Below are 11,376 nucleotides of genomic sequence, written 5' to 3'. Positions count from 1 at the left end.
CCGTCCCTAATAAATGTCCCCTCCCCCCTCTTTACTAACTGCCATCCTTGAGCTAGATCGAATCATTGCGATATGCTAGGTAGGTCTAATGTGGACACTTCAATTCTTCCCTAAGGAATTATCAGGCAGTTTAGTCTAAGATGAGTATAAAAATCAGACGTTTTTGGTTTAGAATAGAATTGCAAAATCAAGTTGATCGTGATCTAGTCCACCCCCACCCAGAGATTTACACGGCACCCGCCCCCAGGAATTCTTCTCGAATTCGAACAAGATTACGTCCATAACTCGTATCCGTGTCATAGTGTCATCAATGTCCTTGATTTTACAATCTTTCTGTGAAAGAACGATTCAATAGGGCAGAAAAACATTCCGGAGAAAAATTTTGAATGTTTTCATACGTTTTCTGGAAGCTACAGCATATATAATTAGCCTCGTTTAGCTGCCTTAGATTGCATATCTTTTCTTTGACCAACATTTCAAAGAAAATAGGTTGTGAAGGTCACGTGTGTGAAGGTCACGTGCCGGTTTGGTCGGTGACGTACGTTGGGTTAGAGATCAGTCACGTGTGTAAGCGATCACAGATCATTCAGTTAGCTACCAAGAAAGGAAGAAGGGCGATCAGAGATAATTTTTCCAACTTTGGATGTTTGACTTGAAATATGCCAAAAAAAGGGGAAAAAACCGGAACGAAAAAAAAAGAAAAAGCAATACCAGGAGTGGGGTTCGAACCCACGCGGACAATACGTCCATTGGAACTTAAGTCCAACGCCTTAACCACTCGGCCATCCTGGTGTTAATACAAATAAGGTAGTTCATTGTTTGGTATTATCCAAATTCAGGCAGGTTGTAGCTATGGAGAACAATCGATCAAAATGGCCGGAGTAATTTCTCAGTCCTACAATAAAGACATGCGCACCAAATTAGTCCATGAAGCTACTAATCTACTCCCTGATGGAATTGAATCTATTAATCATTCCTTAAAATCAATCACACCTAATGTCTGATTAATTTTTAAAATTAAGCTGTTTGGCCTCATTAGCTCTAATTGGCAATTATGTTGTTTTCACCTATATTACTTCTAATTAATTTCACTCTATTCAGACGGGCGGGGGCGGGGGGAGGGGCGGGGGGAGGGGCGGGGGAGGTGGTCAGATAACTTTGGTATGACATGACATTTTACTCGGAACTTTACGTTGCCATGGCTTTCGTACTTTTGTGTGATTATTCTTTCATTTTTATGACTCTCAGCCATCATGTTATTAACTTTGATTTAGTTTTTATCGTTTTCTGGCGAAGAAATCCAAATCCAAGATGGCGGGTCCAAGAGATCAAAATGGCATCTGTTTAACAAACATGACATAATAAACGCTTGATCTGACCTCATCTCATGTTGTTTACTTCAAGAGAAACATTTTTGGGTACCCTCAAAGTTCGGTTATAAATAATCTTAAAGTTACGAAAGAAAGAGTGGATATTCGGCCGTATCTACGGAAATCCGTGCCGGTCCGGAAATCCCCGGCTAATACCAGCTATCCACCCTGCCTGGCCGAAAAAAATAAACTAAAACGGAGATTAAATTCACGTCATAAAGAACATGGCTTTATTGGTTTCCTCTTACAATTGCGCGCTCGGGTAGCCAGCTACATTGCAGGGGATCTTAAATGCAGTTTCCTGGCCTTTTCCGTGCTTCAACGCTAGCGCGCGAAGTGAAATAGTAGCGTTTCCTCGCCGTATCCAGGAATGCAAGATAGAGGATATTACACGGCGGCGTCAAGATATAAATCTTATTTTCGAGTGGTAAAAACAATATTTTATGAGCTAGCGTAGCAAGTGAGCGAAATATTATTTTAAACACGAGAAAATTAAATTCATATCTGCAAGCCACCGTGTAGTTTTCTTTTTATTATAAAGACAAATGACTGTTCGCGCAAACAACCGTGAAAACGCGGGAAATGACGTCATCAATATTCTTACTGGTGAGGGTATGGAAAATCTGCCACTCGGATCCCGGATGTGGTTTTGCATAACTTTTACGAGTGCTGTATTTTCCAGTAAAACACTGATTTCTATGTAATGAAAAGAAATATGCAGCTTTACTTCCCTCCACCCTACAGCTCCTAGTAAAATGAAACAAAAATAAAATCATTTAACTGAACGGAAAGGAAATTCAAATTGGAAGACCGTTAACACTCAGTGTAAGTAGCTACGTATATCAACTTGAATTTGAAAAAAAAAAGTAAATGAGTTGCCCTATAGCGTTTTCAGAAAACTGATGTGTTGAGAGTTAGCCCTTCTGCCCGACATAATGATCTTGCTCCCGTAAAGAAAGGGTTAACGCTCGAAACTTCATCTTCGCGACGCAGCTAAAGCAGTTATTAATTATTTACTTTTATTAGCTTCAAGTTTTCAATTAGCTAAGTGCTTCAGGTACTGTCGACGACGCATTTGTTTTTCCAGTCGCCTAACATGCCTGGTTTGGGGGGAGGGGGGGGGGGGGGATGGGGGGAGGTGAAAGACCAACTCCCTTATAAAAAGAACAGGGGGTGCTCATCATACCATATACGGGTTAAAAAAGTGGTTTTGGTGCTCAGCATCAAAAGGTCCACAGCGGAACTTTTGCAGTACCTTTATAAAGGCTATATTAAGCCAAAAAAATATATATAACGGGAGACGATGTGTTGTTTTAGAATTAGTATCTCTTAGGGGTGAAAATTGTTTTACGCCACGCTCACAAAGCTGATCTTGGTATCTTTTAGGGGCTAATATAGTTGAGAAGTAGCCTGCAGAAACGGAGTCCAGCTGAGATTTATGTTGCTTGCAGTTTTAATTTATTCCTCTAGGTTAAAAATTTAAAAATAAACAAGAGACCCGTCAACTTTACCTAAGGAGGACATGCTTAAAGGATGAAAAAAAGTTCTTCTTGTTTGGCTACAGTACAATGTTCACGATAAATGTGATAAATGTCATGCGAACAATTTCTGATGTCACTCTATTTTAAACTCTTATTTACCTGACAAAACTTTAACCAACAGGTCAGCGTTTTTGTTTCACTATTTACAAAGCTAACTGTAGACCTTACTGGTAAACAGGAAATTAAATCCTTAAATTTAGACTTCCATTGGCCTTTGTGTTCGACAAAAATTCGGTCTACTTTATACACTCTTTTCATTTTCTACGCTAATCAATCGACTCGCAACGGATTGGCGAAATTTCAAATCGTAAAGCTCTTTTGTCTTGTAAACAAGGTCTGATTTATGAAAATACTAACAAAACTAAGATATTCAGAAATATAATAACGTCAAATAAGGAAATGCATGTTATTTCTGACGCTAATTTACTGTACTTTAAAATCCTGATTTCTTCAAGTTACCTTAACAATTGCTACAAAGTGTAACGCTCAATGTTTTTTTCATCAGGTACATTATTTACAAATTGAACAACGAATTTCGCTGGTAAAACACTAGATGTATCAGTTAAGCCTTAGTTACACTGCTTATTTTTCCTCGCAGCGAACATCCAAACGATTGATATCATCATCTTTCATTCCTATACTAAAAGTTACCTTTCGTACTAAGCTTGTTCAATTCTTGAGGTTTAAGCAGTTATTTGAGTCCAACACGCACCTGTACGTACACTGCGGTAAAATAACTTGTAACCAACTATTCTACAAAAACTATTGTATACTTTACTTGCTAGAGAAGCAACGGTTTATCCTGAAAACGGTGAATATATATATGAAATAAAACTCAAAAGTTTTATTGCGCATATCTCTCCCGATGCATTCTTTTAGACAGAAAAATATCAAAAGTTAAAACGTCAATTTAATTTATACACAGGTTAGCACTAGCAGTAAAACTGTCCCTCGATGTCATGGCATATTTTACTTCTCATGCGATCACTCGCTGCCGTCCTGGTCATTCTTGCCAACACCTGATAGAGTAAATAAAGAAACAACAACAAAAAATAGTAACCATCTAAAATTATTTCCTTAAATCAACAAAAAAAAAAAAAATTCGGGGCTGCGCGCGCTCTGATCAACTCAGTATTATATTTTATGCTAAAAGCAAGACAACCGTGTTTTACCGTCTGGCCCGAGTAAATAATCTGAAGCCTTGAATTATATCGTCATAAAACATTACGATATGTTGAAACACTCACGAAATATGTGAGGCACTCGCTTGTTGCTCTTACTTTCCAAGATTTCTCGTTTTCTAAAATTTCCCTTCAAATTCGTTATAATATGATAAATGGCTGTGGCCTGTTGATTGCGTTGTATTACACTGTAGGTAATTTCATGGTTTACACTCTCATGATCGACAGAGCTAGTTATCAGTCATGAAAAACAAATAATACGTGAGCCGCTCAAGATCAAACGACAAACACTTAAAGAAATAAATAGAGATAGAACCTAATACACTGTCGAAAATATGTATACAGCTCGATCGATGACATCTCAGAAAAACTGTAAGTAAATGCCAAAAGCCCTTTATTACTAGAAACAAGAAAGCACTTGGGCATGTTTTCATTGAATCTTACCTTTCTCTCCAAAATCAAATGTCACGTCATCTCCAATCAGTATAAAAGGTGCCCACTGGTTCACGTCATAGCCCTTACTTCTCATCCACTTCATGGCCTCGTGTAGAGATTTACCAGCACTTTCCCCAGCGACAAGGTGATCGTAGAAATGAGTCATTAACTGCTCTGTTGCTTTGTCATCCAGGGCCCACAGTGATACCAGTACTGAGCGTGCGCCAGATCCTAAGAATGCTCGGGCAATTCCGACAGCTCCCTCGGCCTTTGTCTGCCCACGAGCACTGTGGCAACAGCTAAGGACTACCAGTTTAGCTCGCAGTCGAATCTTTGAAATGTCAGACATTGTCAATAAGTAGAGTCCTTCTTGAGGTATTCCGTTAGGAACACGAAAAGATGGTGCAAGGGCAATTGCTCCTCTTTCAGCATCACCGTGTGCGCCGATATGAATCAAAGCCACTGAATTCATCGCTTCAAGTACCGCCTGCTTTGTTGCTTGCCGTCCTAACAAAGGCTCAACTCCTAGCTTTTTTGCTACCATCCTCGCTTCGTTTTCTGCACATTGCAGTCGAGAAATGTTTGTGAGTTTTCCTTTGAAATGCACCTCACCAACATCAGGATTTCCCACTATCAAAGCACCCGTCTGACAGTGGTAGTCCGCTGGACTTTCATTAATGAGCTTGAGAGTTGTTAGAGAAGGAGCAATACGGATCCTGAAAGTCTCAGATAGGTACTTTCCGCTTTCATCAGTTAAGGCGGCAAATGGAATTTGGTATAAAGCGCGATCAGGAACAATGATGATTTCAGGGCCCTCAAGGAAGCGCGCCACAGGAGCGATGATTAGTTTGTAACAGATAGGAAGGTTCATTTTAGGTCCTTGGTCAGCTCTACGTTCCTCTCCAATTCGCCAACCTTCATGGCTGTCGTCATTCCATGTTTTCGATTCTGGTAGAAAACCGTGTAAGCATTGGTCTTCGCAAATCTCCTCTGGTAAAATGCCAAAACTTCTGAAATCAAAAAATTTTTCCAAATGCTGACTTGATCCTTCCCGAACTAACAGGTCATTTCCTTTTATCACCTGCAAATGTGTGGTTCCCCTTGCTTTAAGAATCCACAAATGTATTTTGTCAGAATAATATGAGACGTACAGACAAGTGCGGTTAAACACTTTTCCCACCATGCCTTCAAGATCAGACCATGCTCCAGAGTCAGCTGGCATTTGATTGTCCAAAGAGTACTGAGCTGACATTAAATCTGCCAAAGCTCTGGCCTTCGAAAGCTCTGAAACATACAGAGCTTCAGTAGGATTCCCGGTTTCGCAGAGTAAGTTACTGAGATTTCTGTAGCAAAAAATATTGTGATCCGAGATAGAAATCTTAAGTTGATCGTTGTCGCGGAGGGAGTTGCGCATTTCCTCGCATTTTTCAATACCAGAACGTAAATACGAGATTGCTTCCTGAATCTTTCCTTGTCTCTCTCTAAGCTTTGCCATTTTAATGAGAGACCCCAACAGTGTCTGAACATCTCCAGTCTTCTCACTTAATGCAAGTGCCTTCTTGATATATTCTTCCGTTCTATCATTGTCAGACTTCGCGAAAACAAAATCTCCAAGCTTTAGATAACTATGTGCTTCTAGTTCCCTGTCTCCAATTTTTTGGCTCATAGCCAGCGCCTTTTCAAAATATTCTTTTGCTTTTATTAAGTTACCTACGGCTTGCTCCACAGCTCCTTGGTTGACGGAAACCCTGGCCACTCCTCGTCTGTCTTCAATGTCTGCAAAGATGACAAGTGCTTTCTGGTTATATTCGTTAGCCTTGTGGTACTTTCCAAGAGAGTAAAAGTTATCTCCCAGGTCCAGAAGAGAGGAAGCTACAGTGCTACGGTTGCCAATATTTCTGCCCATAGCCAACGATTTTTCCCAGCACTCTGAAGCCTTCTCATATTCGCCAATTGATCCATACACCTCTCCAAGGTTTCCGTAAGAGGAAGCTTCTCCACTTCTGTCTCCAATTTCTTTCTGGATCACAAGTGCTTTCTCGTGAAGTTCTCTAGCCTTCTCATATTTGCCAACTGATCGATAAATCCTTCCAAGGTTCGTGTAAGAGGAAGCTTCTCCACTTCTGTCTCCAATTTCTTTCTGGATCGCAAGTGCTTTCTCCTGAAGTGCTCTAGCCTTCTCATATTCGCCAACTGATCGATACACCCCTCCAAGGTCTCCGTAAGAGGAAGCTTCTCCACTTCTGTCTCCAATTTCTTTCTGGATCACAAGTGCTTTCTCGTGAAGTTCTCTAGCCTTCTCATATTCGCCAACTGATTCATACACCTTTCCAAGGGTTGCGTAAGAGGAAGCTTCTCCACTTCTGTCTCCAATTTCTTTCTGGATCACAAGTGCTTTCTCGTGAAGTTCTCTAGCCTTCTCATATTCGTCAACTGATTGATACACCACTCCAAGGTTTGTGTAACAGGAAGCTTCTCCTCTTCTGTCTCCAATTTCTTTCTTGATCGCAAGTGCTTTCTCGTAAAGTTCTCTAGCCTTCTGATATTCGCTAACTGATTGATCTATCGCTCCAAGGTTTCCGTAAGAGGAAGCTTCTCCTCTTCTGTGTCCAATTTCTATCTGGATCACAAGTGCTTTCTCGTAAAGTTCTCTAGCCTTCTCATATTCGCCAATTGATTGATACACCGCTCCAAGGTTTGTGTAAGAGGAAGCTTCTTCTCTTCTGTCTCCAATTTCTTTCTGGATCACAAGTGCTTTCTCGTGAAGTTCTCTAGCCTTCTTATATTCGCCAGCTGATATATATATCACTCCAAGGTTTGTGGAAGACGAAGCTTCCCCTCTTCTGTCTCCAATTTCCTTCTGGATCACCAGTGCTTTCTCGTGAAGTTCTCTAGCCTTCTCATATTCGCCAACTGATCGATACACCTCTCCAAGGTTTGTGTAAGAGGAAGCTTCTCCACTTCTGTCTCCAATTTCTTTCTGGATCACAATTGCTGTTTTGTAAAGTTCTCTAGCCTTCTGATATTCGCCAACTGATATATATATCGCTCCAAGGTTTCCATAAGAGGAAGCTTCTCCTCTTCTGTCTCCAATTTCTTTCTTGATCACAAGTGCTTTCTCGTAAAGTTCTCTAGCCTTCTCATATTCGCCAATTGATCGATACACCGCTCCAAGGTTTGTGTAAGAGGAAGCTTCTTCTCTTCTGTCTCCAATTTCTTTCTGGATCACAAGTGCTTTCTCGTGAAGTTCTCTAGCCTTCTCATATTCGCCAACTGATTCATACACCTCTCCAAGGGTTGCGTAAGAGAAAGCTTCTCCACTTCTGTCTCCAATTTCTTTCTCGATCACAAGTGCTTTCTCGTGAAGTTCTCTAGCCTTCTCATATTCGCCAACTGATATATATATCGCTCCAAGGTTTCCATAAGAGAAAGCTTCTCCACTTCTGTCTCCAATTTCTTTCTTGATCACAAGTGCTTTCTCGTAAAGTTCTCTAGCCTTCTCATATTCGCCAACTGATCGATACACCGCTCCAAGGTTTGTGTAAGAGGAAGCTTCTTCTCTTCTGTCTCCAATTTCTTTCTGGATCACAAGTGCTTTCTCGTGAAGTTCTCTAGCCTTCTCATATTTGCCAACTGATATATATATCACTCCAAGGTTTGTGTAAGACAAAGATTCTCCACTTCTGTCTCCAATTTCTTTCTGGATCACAAGTGCTTTCTCGTGAAGTTCTCTAGCCTTCTCATATTCGCCAACTGATATATATATCACTCCAAGGTTTGTGGAAGACGAAGCTTCTCCTCTTCTGTCTCCAATTTCCTTCTGGATCACCAGTGCTTTCTCGTGAAGTTCTCTAGCCTTCTCATATTCGCCAACTGATCGATACACCTCTCCAAGGTTTGTGTAAGAGGAAGCTTCTCCACTTCTGTCTCCAATTTCTTTCTGGATCACAATTGCTGTTTTGTAAAGTTCTCTAGCCTTCTGATATTCGCCAACTGATATATATATCGCTCCAAGGTTTCCATAAGAGGAAGCTTCTCCACTTCTGTCTCCAATTTCTTTCTGGATCACAAGTGTTTTCTCGTGAAGTTCTCTAGCCTTCTCATATTCGCCAACTGATCGATACACCGCTCCAAGGTTTCCGGAAGAGGAAGCTTCTCCTCTTCTGTCTCCAATTTCTTTCTGGATCACAAGTGCTTTCTCGTAAAGTTCTCTAGCCTTCTCATATTCGCCAATTGATCCATACACCACTCCAAGGTTTGTGTAACAGGAAGCTTCTCCTCTTCTGTCTCCAATTTCTTTCTGGATCACAAGTGCTTTCTCGTGAAGTTCTATAGCCTTCTCATATTCGCCAACTGATATATATATCGCTCCAAGGTTTATGTAAGAGGAAGCTTCTCCACTTCTGTCTTCAATTTCTTTACTGATAAGGAGAGCTTTTTCAGAGAGATTTTTTGCTTGTGCGTATTTACTTTCACGGAAATACACTTCTGCTAGTTCTAAGCTCAGCTTAACTAGGCTTTCTGCGTATTTTATGGCGTTTGTGGTATCACTAATAAGACTACATGCTTTCCACATTGTAAAATATATCTTTACGTAGAATGATTTGGTGAGTTTCTCGTCTTTTATACCTGCTCTTTCTTTCAGAATGAACAAGCATTCCTTGCATAATTCGATTGCTTTTAGGAATCGATTAGTGTTGAGAAGGTAGCCTGTAACAATGAGGCCGATCGAGATGACTTGTATAACTTCGTCTACGTTGTACATGTCACTGAAGAACTTCTATTAGAACAAAACAGAGAGTAAAAGTGGACAAAAATTTGGAACCATGTCGGTTTATCCATTTGTTAACTGCTGTTGGTATGATTTTAATATAAACATTTAGTAGTATACTATTGCAGTCTGGCTCAGGAAATCGTAGCGCAATAAGAAGATTGCAGCGAGGAGAGTTATTCATTTATTTTACATGGAAAGACAGTGAGCTCACGACTGTCTATATATTTTTGCAGTGGTTGCTTGCTTGATCTGCTGAGATTAAAATAAAGGATTTTTGGAAACGAGAGATTTTTTATGAATATCTATTCTGTTATTTGTTTTCAAAATCAGGAAGCAGTTACATACTTAAAAAATTCTTGCCTCTTCGTTAGTACACAGCAGGATATAAGCTGGAATAAATTTATCGCACAAATTTGGTTACATATTTTAAACCAAGTTTCGCTTTAAACTCCGTTTAACGTTTAGTAGTAGTTTCTGAAAAGAGAAATTTATCCGGAAATCCAAATTATTTTTGATTTAACATTGCTCTGATTAGAACACGAGTTTATTATTTCGACTGGAACTTCTAACGCACATTACAATTATTTGGCAATTTAAATAAGGGAAAAAAGTTAAAAATTGAATGACATGTCAACAATACATCTATTATTCAGGCACGTGTATTATTAAACAGTAAAGAATCTATTTTCAGATTTCCTCTGCCTTCAGAAAGGCAAAGTTTTAGAGCAAAGTAAGATAGGACTGCCATAATATTGCAGTTGGAAATTGTTGGCGTGGAAATATGATTTGCGTCTCTAATAACTATTTCCTTAGTACTATATCATTAAGGTAATCTTTGTTTGAAAAACAACTTATAACAATACTACATGTAAACTATTAATAACTCAGTAAACTCACCACTCTCCTTTCTCTTGGTTTAAAGAACACAAAAGCGACAGTCTTTCTTGACTTTGCTAGCCTATAAGATAAGAGAAAAATTAAACTAACACCAGGTCTGATTGAAGACTTTTATTCCAATTTAATAAGTCCATGTTTTTGCCTTTAACTCCATGCTGACATAAAAGTACAACAGAGATGACAGAGATACATGACCGAAACATACAGAAATAAATAAGAAAATAATTGAATAAATAAATATAAATAAATATATATAAACTCCGAACTACCGAGAACAAAACCAGAAAGTGGTAGGGTGGAGGATTATTTTGAACCAGCACCCCAAGATTTCCAACCCAGCGCACTAAACCACTCGACCACTCTGCCCTCTCCTACAGACAAAGGTTAACCCCTCAGAAATTCAAAGTCACGGACAAACATAGAAAACATACATTCCTTCAAATTTACAGACAAATATAAACAAACGTAATTGGACTGATTTGCCGAAGATAAGCCCACAAAACTGAAAGTCACAGATGTACAGGAACACGCAAAACTGAATTTTTTTTCCTCAGAGATAAATTTAGACGCAAAGCGTCCAATAAACACAGAAAACTGGAGGTTACAGAGAAAGAAGCACAAAATTGCAGGTCAAACATGAATATAAAGGCATGTAGCTGCTAATCAGAGGCTGACAGTCGTGCAAAACTGATAGTCACAAACAAAATGAACACACAAAAAAGAAACCCACAGACGAATTTCAGCTTGCACGAAACTGAAAATCAACAAGGATTATCTTCTAAGGCGCGATTTTCTGCAATCGAACTTACAATTATTTTTACATCCACATTCCTACAACATAAATTTAAAATTTGTATTTATAATCATTAAAGCATAGCTTCAACTTACTATTTTAATCGTTGCTTGAGATGTTCAGAAAGAAATCCAATTTCATCCACGTCATCAACGCGGCGTTTCCCCTAAGAACAATGTGTGTTTAATATTAATAAATATACAAATGAATATATGAAAGATCTTATATTTGAACGGCGGAGAAAGACATCTACATTCTTCATCATTACGGGCATATTATGAACTCACAGCGGAGTGACCAGCTCCCAGCTGGCTTGATAGCTCAGTCGGTACGTAGAGCACTGCACCGGTATCGTAGAGGTCATGGGTTCGAATCCCGCACAGGC

The 11,376-nt window shown here is 39.5% G+C and overlaps 1 protein-coding gene and 1 non-coding gene across 2 annotated transcripts; both read right to left on the bottom strand.

Annotated features, from left to right (window-relative positions):
• Nucleotides 1-708: 708 nt before the first annotated feature.
• Trnal-uaa (transfer RNA leucine (anticodon UAA)) lies at nucleotides 709-792 on the bottom strand. The gene has a single exon. It is a non-coding gene; the product is annotated as a tRNA-Leu (tRNA).
• A 3,730-nt stretch (nucleotides 793-4,522) lies between these two features.
• Nucleotides 4,523-9,292, bottom strand: LOC149113815 (uncharacterized). Its single transcript, XM_089287396.1, has one exon. It carries the CDS (start codon nucleotides 9,290-9,292, stop codon nucleotides 4,523-4,525), a length of 4,770 nt encoding a protein of 1,589 aa, XP_089143522.1.
• Between the last annotated feature and the right edge of the window lie 2,084 nt (nucleotides 9,293-11,376).

This window comes from Orbicella faveolata, unplaced genomic scaffold (genome assembly GCF_042242905.1).
Source record: "Orbicella faveolata isolate gen_17 unplaced genomic scaffold, um_ofav_v1 contig_14, whole genome shotgun sequence".
Taxonomy (NCBI): Eukaryota; Metazoa; Cnidaria; class Anthozoa; order Scleractinia; family Merulinidae; genus Orbicella; species Orbicella faveolata.
This window is presented reverse-complemented; position numbering and strand designations above follow the sequence as displayed.